The sequence below is a fragment of the Callospermophilus lateralis genome, chromosome 2 (genome assembly GCF_048772815.1).
Source record: "Callospermophilus lateralis isolate mCalLat2 chromosome 2, mCalLat2.hap1, whole genome shotgun sequence".
Taxonomy (NCBI): Eukaryota; Metazoa; Chordata; class Mammalia; order Rodentia; family Sciuridae; genus Callospermophilus; species Callospermophilus lateralis.
In genome coordinates, this window is record NC_135306.1 from 196,416,727 (window position 1) to 196,430,598 (window position 13,872).

Consider the following 13,872-nt stretch of genomic DNA (forward strand, 5'->3'; position numbering starts at 1 on the left):
GCATGCCAGGCGAGCGCGCTACTGCTTGAGCCACATCCCCAGCCCCAAATCCCATCTATCTTTAATGCCCATAAGGTATATTTATTAAAGAAAAAAGAAAGAAAATAGTGATAAGAAGAAAAAAAGAAAAAATAAATCAAATTAGATGCCCAAAGATAAATTGTGTTAATATTTTGATGCTTCCTTTTTATATCATATTTCCTCATTTATTCTTGCAACTGAAATAGCCAATGTGTAGTTTGTTGAGATCAACTTATAACTTAAAGCATTTTGAAATAGACTGTGAAAACCACTTCTATTTTTAAAGGTACAATGTATTTTTCTTTTTTTCTTCAAGAAAAGTACGACAGATTTTACTGCTATATTTAAATGTATTGTTTTTTTTTTAGTTTTCTATAATGTCAGGATTCATTTTGACATAACTGTAAAAGCATGGAATATAATTTTCTCTAATTTTTCCTCCTGTCCTCCCTCCTGTTACCTACCCTATATGCTACTAATTGTTCTGCTGTTTACTTATAGTTTTATTTCAATTCTTGAATTCCTTTCAAGTCTCTGAGAAAAATTACCACTATAAGCATCAGAAATGAGTTATAAAAAAAAAAAAATATAATGACTTCTCTATAATTTGTGTTTACTATTTATGTAGTTGTTTTAGTTCTTGTAGGGAAAATGGTGTCATGAAATATCACAGAAAAAGTGATTTAAGGATAAAATATTCACATTCAAGAGGACTACCCTTCTTTATTCCCTCCTTCCTTCCTCCCTTCCTTCCTTCCTCTCTCTCTCTCTACTTCTTTTTCTTGATTGTTTATAATTTTTCTATCTCTATTTGTCATTCATTCTATACCTATATGAATGTTGAGGATTCAAATGAACTGTTTATTAGCAGATTTAAAGAAGTGTTAATTTTTCTGTAATTTTAATGTCTTTAAATGTTTCCTAATAGACTTCATGAAACAAAGTTGAGTTTATTTTAAATTAATTTTCAACTTGAAGAAAATCCTCAGGCAACAAATTTCTGTGCTTGAGCTCAATGCGCCACCAGGCCAATAAGGTATTCATAGTTTAATTATTGTTTGCTTCCCTCAACAAATTTGAATTGAATTTCAAATGTAGGGTTGGATCTTTAGTACAAGGTAAATTTATCTCCATAGCCTTGCAAAGCTCATTAGCAAACTATTTTACTTTCATCTAGTTTCTACCATGACCTCTTATTAAAATTCGTGAGTATACAGGATATATAAAGAGCAATACAAAACTAGTTAATTTTTTGTGAGTAATTTCTCATTTATTAACATAATATTTGCTATTTTTTATTGATTCTTTATTACATTTAGCCTCAGTGGAGTGATCTGCCTTTCACTGATTATTTTTTCATATAAGCAAATTGGTTCCCAAAAGATCAACCATAACATAATTGCTTATATTTGTGAAACATCATTATATTTTTGGTTCAGCAATTGATTAAAATGATGTAATTCAAGGAAAATATTCTAGAGGGACCAATAGATTATACCAGATATACTCACAATGCTTAAGTAATGTATAGCATCCACCGAATTTGCCTCGGGGTATGTGGGACTCCTTTTGGTTCTGTATGGATTACTCAAAAGCAAAATGTAGTGGAGATAAAAAGCCAGGTAACTGAAGGAGTAAAAATGGATTTGGAGGAACATAATCTTTGTATCATTTGTTAAATTATTTAAATAATATATTTGACTTATCTACTAATTGTTGAAACCTGCAAGATATGGGTATTTGGTATATGAGAGACATTGCAAGGAATGAGAAAAGTTGACAAAAGAAAGGTTTATTTGTCAAGAATTTAATTAACCATATCAAGAAGTTAAGTCTGTATCCCAAATTTAAAGGGAAACAAGCTAAGATTTGCAGATTAAGAGAGATTCCATATATTTCTAACCATTTCTCTGTGATTTATGCACAGAGAAGGTGGTAAAGCTTGTTGCTATAACAATTAGAAGCTAATATTCCAGAGTTCTGATTTGAAGCTCATATAACTAAAATAGAGGAGGTGTTAAAAGTAGACATATATGACAAAAAAGGGGTTAGATACTCAATAGTGTTCAATAATTGATTTTTTATTATTGCAAGTTAAGATATACAAAATGTATCTTTAAAAGACTGTCTCATGTGGATAACTGAATGGAAGATGGTACCAATACTGATTAGAATATTTGTACTCCAAAGAATATGTAGGGTTGGGTAGTTTTTGAATTGATAAATTTTCTTTGAATATGTTAAATTTAGGAACCTCTGGAATATCTCATTTAAATTGCCTGGGAAGAAATTAGATATGTGTGCCTGAAGTTTAAAGGAGAAATTTGGCATATCTCTATGCCAAATTTCGACTTTTGCATCAGGAGCATATAAATGACACTAGTTCCCATAGCATCAGATGACAACCTCAACAAGGATGTACAAACATGACATAAGTTGGTCTAAGAAGAACACTAAAGAAAGAATATTGCTTCAAGCATAAACAAAGGAAACAGTCATTTAGGAAAGTAAAAGTGAACAGAAAAGATGGCAACTTAGACCCCCCCTTCCAAAAAAGTGAGGGCTAATGTAGAAGCAGGTAGTTTCATGGAACTGTCACCTAGAACTTTAGAAAATTTCAGGCTCTTTTAATGTCAGAAATGTTGGCATCTACTGAGAGTAAATGGTGATGTAGCTGTGGAGGAAATAACGTGAAATAATTCAAAGGGTTTGAAATTGCTACCTACAAACTGTGAGACAGAATATTGCTTCAAGGAAAAGCAGATCAAGCCAATGATTTTTATTTTTATTTTTTTAATATTGATTGATTGATTTTAATATAAGCTTATAATTTAATTTTGTCCAGATGTTATTCTTGATAGTTTAGATAAAATTTTAAAGAGAAAAGCATGTAAAATCCCCCTTAGTTCAATAAATCTGTGTACGAGGAAGTATTGAAAAAAGAAGGTGACATGTAAATAGGCAAGAAGTAATTTGTGGCATTTAAGGAATGAATATAAGTAAATAAATGAAAAGTCATAGTCACATAATGGAGATAAAAATAAAACAGGAAAGTTTGTGATCATAAGGTAATATTTTAATTTGGGATATTTAGCACTTGATCAATTTCAGATACAACACTTTTCAACAGGTAGCCCTAGGAGTAGGAAACTGAGGTAGAATTCTAAGATTGGTGATATCAAAATGTCCAGAGCTTGAGAACCCATTTTTTTAGTGCTTAATTAAAAAAAATAATTTGTTTTAAGTAGTTATACATGACAGTAGAATGCATTTATGCACTTTGATATGTCATACATAAATGGGGTATGATTTCTCTTTTTTCTGATTGTACATGTTGTAGAACTACATTGGTCATGCAGTCGTGTATATACATAAGGTAATAATGTCTGTTTCATTCTACTATCCTTTCTATCCCTATCCCCCTCCCCTCCCTTCACTTCCCTCTATCTAATCTAAAGTAACTCTGTTCTTCCCCCTTACTGTGAATGAGCATCCCCATATCAGAGAAAACATTCAGCCTTTGGTTTTGGGGGATTGGCTATTTTTGCTTAGCGTGATATTATCGAAAACCCATCTGTTAACTGTGTGGGAACAGATGACAGTTTTGTGAGTGAATGATTGACTAGGAAATATATAAGGGACAAAGTATACCAGTATGTAAGGCTCAAAGCATCAGAGGAATTCACAGAAATTCAAAATGTAAGAATAGATATGAAATAATAGCAGAAGCATAAACATTTCTTATCTCCCTTGACAAATATGAAATATAGAGAGAGTTCTAAAGAGAAAAGGTCTGAAGAGAAAAGTTCTCATGAAGCAACCTAGTTGCATTACAAGGAAAGAAGAATCAAAAGATTGGCAATGTTGAAGATTTGGGAACTATTCAGAGAGAAAGTTACCTGTAGCTTTCACAGCTCATAAATCTAAGTATTAAAGGAATAAGAGTGAAGAGAAATAAAGATTAGAGATGACAAATTAGTGAATCAATGGAATAATATTTAAAATATTGCAAAATGATTAAGCCCCTATAATTATCATTATGTGAGACTGCACACAAAATTCTAAGTAAGGAAGCATCGATCTAAAGAATATCAACACCATCAACAGCTGAAATTGTTGGCACATAATATGAGATAATCACTGTTCTGACTTGACATAAATGAATTTATAGATTCCCTACCCAAAGTTTTCTTGATCTCCGGTTGATAGGGAAATTGTTGCCTATGTGAAAGTTTGTTTTCATAAACTAGGAATTGATGTTAGAGAATCAAGTTATGTGTTATTCTGTTTCACTATATTCCAGTCATGCAGGATGCTCAACCTCAGTTCCCATAACTGAAAACGAATATGCTACATAATAATTAAAGAAAAACTAAGAATCAAATATATGAAAGTACAAAATAAAAATTTAAACTCACTGTAAAAATATAAGTTATAGAAATAACCAGTTCCCAAAAGATTTACTAGAATCTTTCCTAGTAGCCTCATGGATTCAATATTTTTGAATTTATTATTTCCACTCACTAAAATTTTCCAAAAGAATCAGTGTGATCTTGTTTAAAGTATTTTGATAATTGTAAAAGAAATATTTTTTCTGCATTCAAACAATTCTCTTTTTTATCTTGTTCATAATAGCTATGACATAAGTAATACAATTATGTGAAACTTTTAAACACCATCATTCAACCTTTACAAACCCTCACAGAGTTGCATGCTTTGCAATTTCTACCTAGGAAACATCATTTTTTTTTTCTTCTAGCAGACACAAAATGAAGAGGTTCCTCTAAATGTTCTCAACAGAAGATCAGAGCATAAGCATCATCTCCGGACCTCTACTTGATTATTGTTAACAGGGATGCTATTCCTCAGAAGGTGTGCTCTGAAGCGCTTTGTTGGAGACAACCTCTTATACCTCTTCTATGGCTAATGGTAATCACTCATCAGTGTCTGAATTTATCCTCTCAGGGCTCACGGATAATCCAGAACTTCAAATCATCCTCTTTGGTGTATTCCTAGTCGTTTACTTAGCTAGTGTCATGGGCAATCTTGGACTGATTGTGCTAATCCAAATCAGTCCTCAGCTTCACACACCCATGTATTTTTTCCTCAGCCATCTGGCTTTTGTTGACTTTTGCTTCACCTCCTCTGCCACCCCCAACATGCTGGTGAATCTCCTGCGTAAAGTTAAAAGTATAGCGTTCTTTGCATGTGCCATTCAGGTCTGCTGCTTCATCACATTTGTAGTCTGTGAACTATACTTGCTGTCAATCATGGCATATGATCGGTACGTGGCTATCTGTAAGCCTTTACTTTACGTCATTCTCATGCCTAGGAAACTCTGTATGCAAATGGTTGCTAGCACATACATCTATGGATTCGCGGTGGGTCTTGCACAGACAGTAGCAACATTCCACTTGTCTTTCTGTGACGCCAATGTGCTCAATCACTTCTACTGTGATGATGTCCCCTTAATGGCTCTGGCTTGTTCTGACACTCATATCAAAGAGCTAATGCTCTTAACCATCGCTGGTTTCAATACCTTATGCTCTCTAATGGTTTTGATCATTTCTTATGCCTTTATCCTCTTTGCCATCCTGAGGATTAGTTCAGCTGAAGGAAGACAGAAGGCATTCTCTACCTGTGCATCCCACCTGACCTCCATCACAATATTTTATGGGACAATTATTTTTATGTACCTGCAGCCTAAGTCAAGCCATTCTCTGAACACAGATCAATTTGCTTCGGTGTTTTATATAGTAATAATTCCGATGTTAAACCCATTGATCTACAGCTTGAGAAATAAGGAAGTAAAGAGTGCTCTGAAAAGAATGATAGAAAAGTTGTGTTTGGTTATCAAATAATCTAGGAGTCACTAGGCCAAGATCCAAGGACTTTGAGTTGGGCATTAGCTAGAGTAATAGTGCTGGTATTGGTAGAGACACATTCTTCACTTTGAGTGCTCAGATTCACTCAGTGTAGGCTTTTTGCACGTTTTGAATTGTTGGATTTTAATTGAGGGGAGGATAAGAGAGAAAGTGAATGATATCTTAATCCAATTTAACCACACATCTTTATCAATAACTAAAGAAACAGCATTCTGGGATAGAGGCTTTATCTGAACTCTGTGAGATACTGACAAACATGGGTTATATTGAAGTACATAAACAATTGTGTGTTACATTTCAAGTTTGCTGCATAGATAATCTGGAAAAAAATAAAGTTTAATAGCAAGAATTTCTTGATTTTTAAGATGCTGGATAATTTCTACTTTTTCTGCATTTTTTCTGGGGAAGATAGTGCTAGCAGATTTATATTGACCAAAAGAGTGTTTAGTGACTGATTGTTACCAGGTCAGATCACTAACGCCACTTTACACCACTATAATTCACCGCTTTATTGCAATACAACCATGGGTAAATTATTTTACACGTTTGTACCTTGGTTTCTTCATCTGTATAAGGCAGCAAGAACTCCTTTCTCCTGGGGTGACTGTGGGTTAAACAAGATTGTATATATAAAGGGTATTTTCTAGCTCCTACCATAGTAGGTATTATAACCATGAACATTTTTATTGCACCCGTGATTCCTTTTATTTGGTTTTAGGTGATTGTGTAATAGTCTTTTGTGAAATAGATGGCAATGCAGTTTTCTTCACTTTAAAAGCCATAAAATGGAAATAGAGAAACTGAGGAGTTATGGCATTGTGATTTTTTTTTTTTTTTTTTTTTTGAGGAGGAGGGTGGTACAGCGGTTGAACCCAGGGGCTCTTCACCACTGAGCCACAGGCCAACCCTTTTTATCTTTTTTATTTTTACACTGAATAGTAAATCACAACAATGTTACTCCAAACCTAGGTTTACATTAAAATTCTTAAGCAGTGGTAGAGTGCTCACCTAGCACACTTGAGGCATTGGGTTCTACCTCAGCACCACATAAAAATGAAATAAAGTTATTGTGTCCACCTTCAACTTAAAAATAAATATTAAATAAAAATCTTAAGCAGTTAAGAAATCATAAGGTACATAAGCCTGCTCCTGGCATAGAAATTGTACACCTCTCCATATTATTCTTATACCGTGGAAGGTAAAATGAAGGTAGAAGCCAGCATGTATAATATAGGGGACTTTCTCTCTTTATCATCCTTTTGCTACAGGTGATGTTAGCATCCAGTGTTTCTCAGGGTCTCCAGTCTCCTCCCAAAACTAGATGCTTAGCTGTTGCTCTAAAACCTATGCATGTTTTTACTTCAGCACTTTGACATCACTGATTCCCTTTGTTATTAGTAACTACCTTGGTTAAGAAGATAAGAAAAGGGCCCTTGACTGGAAGAGACAATCATCTCACCTAAAACTTGAGAGTTTTAAGAGAAATGTTTCTTGGTGAAATTCAACTCATATAATTATTTATGTATTTATGTATAAAATCTGAGCTGGGCTGGGGATGTAGCTCAAGCGGTAACACGCTCACCTGGCATGCTGGGTTCGATTCTCAGCACCACATAAAAATAAAATAAAGATGTTGTGTCCACCGAAAACTAAAAAATAAATATTAAAAAATTCTCTCTCTCTCTCTCATTCTCTCTAAAAAAAAAAAAAATGTCAGCCAATGCTCCTTAATTAAATAACTTGCAGATCAAATTAAGTGCCACAAAGACTAAAGAAAAAACTATATAGGCTATAAGTGTGTAAGTACCAGTGGTTCTTCATAGGCTGTACTCTAATATTTCTTAGAGTAAAATATTATAGGAAAAAAAATTTCTTCAACAAATACATATGAAACGTAATTGAGGAAATATAACAGAACTCGCTAAGTTGCTGAGACTGGCTTTGAATTTTTGATTGTCCTGCCTTAGCCTCTCAAGAAGCTGAGATTTTAAATAATAACAGTCATAGAGTAAGGGCTTTTTTGTGTTTGTTGTTGTTTTTATGTTATTTCTTGTTTTTGTGTTTTTTTGGTACCAGGGATTGAACCCAGGGGCCCTTAACCACTGTACCAAATCCCCAGCCATTTTTTATGTTTTATTTATTCATCAAATTGCTTAGGCCCTCATTAAGTTGCTGTGGCTGACTAAATTCGCAATCCTCCTGCCTCAGTCTCCCAAACTGCTGGGATTACAAGTGTATGTCACCACACCAGGCACTGTGTTCTTTCTGAGGCACTGAAATCTCTCAAAAATTGAAAAGAACTGAAAAGTAGCTATAGGATAGAAAATCTAAAATGAACTATAAAGATTTTCATATTAATATGAAAAAGTAATTACTTGGAATTTTATTTGTTAGGCCACAAATAAATCCTAGAGACAAAAACAAAACAGACAAACAACCCCAGCTTTTTTTATTTCTATTTTGACATATGGTCTGTCTAAGTTGCTCAAGACCTCACTAAATTGTTGAGGCTGGCCTTCAACTTGTGATTCTCTTGCTTCAGCCTCTGGAGTTCTTGGGATTACAGGCATGTGCCACCACACTGAGCAAACAAATTTGATTTATAAGAAAAGGTATGGTTCATGTCTCTGATGATAATGAAGCTGATGTTTACACCATCTCTGTTAGGTGTTAGTCATGTGCCAAGGTGTTTACACCATCTTTTAAATGCTCACACCACAATTTGGGGGAAAAAGCTTTTTGCCTATTTTATTAGTGATAGGAAATTTGCATATCACAAATCTGGGGATAGCAAAACTAAAATATGGGGGCAATGCCTTCTGAATTCAGGCATGGTCTTCACTAATCTTGGACCATGATAAAAGTTGTTATGTATTTTTTTCCCAAATCAAAATAGATTAGATATACAGACAAAACTAGAATCTATCCTGACATAAAAACATCATAGAGGCCATAGACAGAGGAGTGAAAAAATACAATATTTATTTAAAGGTACCTGGAAAGAAAATGTTTAATGTTGATTTTGATGTTGATTTTGATGCTTTGATTGAGGAACTATATTGAAGATATGAACTCATTCACCTAAAGAAATTTCCAGAGTGCAGTTCTAGATGTAGTACAGACATTTGTGTCTGCTTGTGAAGAAGCATACTATCATGTCTTTGAGTTGCTTAGCTCATGTTCTTAAGAAAAGTTAGATTTACTTTGATATGTGATTGTGAATAGCAAGGAATTAAAATTATGCACAGGCATGAAAACTTCAATTCCAATTAGTGTTTAAACATCACTATCATAAATAATTCTATGAAGAAAAAAATGTGGAAAAGGCCCCAGAAAACCAGTATTTCTCAAGGTTTCATAAACCTGGATTTCTTTACCTATAAAAAGAAGAATTAAGATGCTACTATTTGTCATGTTTGTGATATGTGAGAATATTTTGTGTACCTACCATACAAATATACACTCACAAGACAAAGCATAGAAATAGAACATCTGGATTTTTCTTTTAATCTTGTTTTAAACTGGAGAATGCATGCAACTCACAAATTCTGAAAGTACCCCATGCATGCATACCTGAGTCATTTACAAATGATATGTTGAACATAAAATAATCACATTTTACTGCAAATCCCAACTTATATTCTATATAATGGCTGAAGATTCCAAGATTCATAATGCTTTTACAAACAAACCAAAGAAAATATAATAATATTAAAACAATAGTTTAATTGCTTGAATGTCAAAATAATAAATGCATATTAGTTCAATAATTTTAATTGTCATGATCTACTTCAATTAAAAGCAGTTTTGTTCACCAATTATATTTGAAAATCTGTTATGTTGTAACTCATTGAATATCCTTCATTCTCAACACCCACTGTGTTTAAAAAAAACTCAGAACAATTTGGAATTGCATTTAGAATTTTCATATTATTGGTTATGTTACCTAAGGTGACTAATTAATAATAGATCCATAGGTGAAAACTTTTGCATCTCTTATTTGTTTGCCTGGCAGATAGAAGAAAATCTAATATGGTTGTGTTCATTTCACTTAATGACACTGAAAGACTAATGAATTAATCTTTTTATAGCAAAACTTATGTAATTAACACAAAGCACTTACTACCATTGCATATAGCTCTATGCATTTCATAAACATTAACCCATGCAATCCTCAGGACTCGCCAATGAGTTTATTCCTCTTATTTTTCAGTGTTGGAAACAAGAATTACACAGAGTGGAGGTGAGTTGTCCCAAGTTTGTTTGCAAAATAAATGAAAGAAATAGCTTTCAGACTCAGGCAAACTTGTTCCAGAGGCCAAAACACTAACAAAAGCAAGCCTCTACCTTTGATTGGGATACACATACGTATTTGCACATATAAGTGTGTCTTCGTTTGTATTTGAATATGACTTCAGTGGTCGGGTAAAACAATAATGGCCCGAACAGGACTCTTTATATCATGTGCCTTTCCAAGGTTTGCTTGGATCCTTGGAGAATATGTTAAAATCTGTGAAAGGAACAGTGGTATTTTCATTTTTTGGGGAAAGAATTACAAGAAAAAAGTTCTATTCACTTCCCTCTTGTATTTTAAAAAGAAAGTACTTCATTACTATTTTATTAATTTTAATATTTTTAAGGTTTCCCAGCCTTTATCCAAGGCTTTCTTGGAGGCATCTTTCACCTCTTTGTTCCTGAGACTGTAGATCAGGGGGTTCAACATGGGGATCACCACAGTGTAAAACACAGAGGCCATTTTGTCTGTGTCCAAAGAGTGGTTTGACTTGGGCTGCAGATACATAAAGATCAGCGTGCCATAGAAAATAGTAACAGCCACCATGTGAGAGCCACAGGTGGAGATGGCCTTGCGACGTCCCTGTGTGGAACGGATCCTTAAGATGGCGGCAATGATGAAGAGGTAGGAGGTGAGGACGATGGAGGAAGAGCAGATCATATCAAAGCCAGCAAAAGCAAAAATCAGAATTTCCTTCACGTGTGTGTCTGAGCAGGACAGAGCGAGGAGGGGGAGGTCATCACAGTAGAAATGGTTAATTACATTGGGGCCACAGTAAGTCAGACGGAAAGTGATAATGGTGTGGAAGAGGGCAACCAGAAAGCTGTACCCATAAGGGACCGCCACTAACTGGATGCAGACTCTTTTTGACATCAGTGTGGAGTAATGCAGAGGGCTGCAGATGGCGACATAGCGGTCATAGGCCATGGAGGACAGAAGGAAACACTCAGTGATCATGAAAGTGAGAAAACAGCCCAGCTGTGTTGCACAAGCGTGGAAAGAGATAATGTTGTGTTGCACAACAAAATTCACCATCATCTTTGGCGTAATTGCAGAGGAGTAACAAAGGTCGACAAAGGCCAAGTGACTGAGGAAATAGTACATGGGTGTGTGGAGGCGAGCATCGATCCTGATTAAGGCAATCAGTCCAAGGTTGCCCAGCACTGTGACCAGATAGATAACTAAAAACACCAGGAAGCATGGGACCTGAAGCTCTGGCCGGTCTGTAATTCCCTTGAGAATAAATTCAGTGACATAGGAGATGTTAACTTCAGCCATTTATTCTGGCGGATTTTGTGGCTTTCACTGCAGGTAAGAATAGAAATAACATTTCTCATGGCTCCTTCCAGTACTTGGGGGAAAGATCATCACCAGCATCTTCTTACTTTGAACTATGTTGTTATGTGGGTGAACATGGACCTTAAATCTCTAGTGAGGGTTCTCCATTCTGCTCCCAGGGAAGGGTGTCACATACTTACAGAAGAGTGATCTAAGAGTTACATTACTTTGTTAATTATAGAAAATAAAATAAATATTGATGATTAAAATTCAATTTTATGAACTCATTTGAGAAAATTAATAGCCCAGTTTTCTTACCACCACTACCTTGTCTGTGCATTTAGAGGTACAACAGCACAAAAACAGACAATTCATAAACAGACCTCCATTTATATTCCAGCATTGTTCAATTTTGTGCATGCTCCCATAAGATATGCTGAAACATATCATAGAGATTCTATACATTAATTTATATATTAATATATATCAAAATAATTTTATACCACCTACAGCCTGCTAACTTTCCTACATGTCCTTCTCCATTTATAGAATAATTAATCTATGCTCTAGAAGTTAAAAGAAAATTGACAAGAAATATGTGCAAATGCACAATTTATTTACACAGATAATAAGCAGGCATGGGTTTTTTTATAAATAAATATACACAGATTCTTTGTTTCACTCAATAATATTTTAGTATCATGGGTTCTCTGATTCGCATATGAAATTTGAACATACTCATTTTTTTCTTACAATGTCTTTTTTAAATTATAGTTTTGAAGTTATTTGAATTCTAACTGAGGTTAACTATATAGTTACCACATATGTAAAAGAAAATTAAATCATATTGTCTGAAAAATGGTGTCAGAGGAAGAGGTTTACTTTTACATTATTATAATATTTTAATTAACCAGAGCCATCTTTTGTATTATAATTTCATAAATTATTGCATTTATATAATTTCAAGCTTTGTGGAGATTCTAAGCTATGTTCAAACCAAATCAAAGGGAAGCATAAAAATATAAAGCCATCAATTAGAACCTGATGGTGAGTATTGACTAGAAAGTAAAATGGAATGTTTAGAGCCACATTGTAGCAGAGAAGCAAAGTTCACAGTGCAGTCGCATACTGAGCTGGAGCTAAAATTTCAAATTTGATCAACTTAAATATCACAGAGACAAAATTACCTTTGAAATCTGCAAATATTCATAAAATACTTCATTTATGGTGTGTCTAATCTACAACTGTCTAGATTATTATATCATTCCAGATATGTTTAAAGTAATTTGTCACTGCCAACTAATTTCTCTAAGTTGTTCAGAAGCAATCAACATCCCAAAGTCTGACCCATTTCTTTAGTCATTTCCACATCTCTTCAGATTTGCAGGGGAATCTTTCTAATCATTGACATTTTAACAATGAAGTTTTTCATAAATTTCAATGTTTCTGGCTTCATTGCCTGTCTCAAAATTTCCTGCCCACTGAAACCACCTGTGACTTGTTAATAGCCCAGTGCTTAGTTGCCCCATACCAATTTATCAGAACATCTAGGGGCATCCAGACCAGAATTTCTTTCTTTCTTCCTTGTTTTTGTTTTGTTTTGTTTTGTTAGTTGTAGTTGGACACAGTACCTTTATGTTATTTTTTATTTTTATTTTTTTAATGTGGTGCTGAGGATCAAATCCAGTACCTCCCACGTGCTATGAGAGTGCTCTACCACTGAGCCATAACCCCACCCCTGGGACCTCCCCAGGTTCTTCTATAGTTCAGCCATGTTTGAACACCAGTAACCTAAAGAACAAATTCAGTGATGGTAATGGCAAGCAGATTCAGTCATGTCTTCAGAATTATTTATTTCTCTTTTGGTTTTTATTTGCCTGAGGAGTAGTTGAATTAGTTCAAGTCTATAACTCTACCATGCCGGTGCAATTCAAATTTAAATATGCCTATTTTTATTCCTAGGGCAGAAACTTAACAAGGGTTATCCAGATAAGAAGAGTTGTAAGAAAATTGCTTGTGAGTTTCTCTGTTTACATGTGCTCCTTTCTGAAAATGAATGCCTGAGAAGACATCTCAGCTTGTGGATCTTATTTATCTTCCTTTTTCATAGTCTCTACCCTCCCCTGATTTTATGAATAAGGGCTGCCTTATCATTCTCTTGGAATCTTAATATTTCTTTCCCCAAGGTGCAAAAATATTTTGGATTCTAAAAAATTTGGACAAATGAATAATTATTTTCATCAATACACCACAGGATTCAAATATCATTAGTAAGAAAAATTTCACATATGTTAAATTTATGGTTAATTGCTATTTATAAATAATGGAAAAGGGTAGGTTATTTCAATTATTTTATAGTAGTGTATGTTTAACCTTAGGTCTCACATACATACA

At 34.2% G+C, this 13,872-nt stretch overlaps 2 protein-coding genes across 2 annotated transcripts; one reads left to right on the top strand and one right to left on the bottom strand.

Annotated features, from left to right (window-relative positions):
• Positions 1–4,934: 4,934 nt before the first annotated feature.
• LOC143391782 (olfactory receptor 5AL1-like) lies at positions 4,935–5,882 on the top strand. Its single transcript, XM_076844535.1, has one exon. It carries the CDS (start codon positions 4,941–4,943, stop codon positions 5,880–5,882), a length of 942 nt encoding a protein of 313 aa, XP_076700650.1. The 5' UTR covers positions 4,935–4,940.
• Positions 5,883–10,518: 4,636 nt separating this feature from the next.
• Or8u3 (olfactory receptor family 8 subfamily U member 3) lies at positions 10,519–11,478 on the bottom strand. Its single transcript, XM_076844536.1, has one exon. The coding sequence runs from the start codon at positions 11,476–11,478 to the stop codon at positions 10,519–10,521; it is 960 nt and encodes a 319-aa protein (XP_076700651.1).
• Between the last annotated feature and the right edge of the window lie 2,394 nt (positions 11,479–13,872).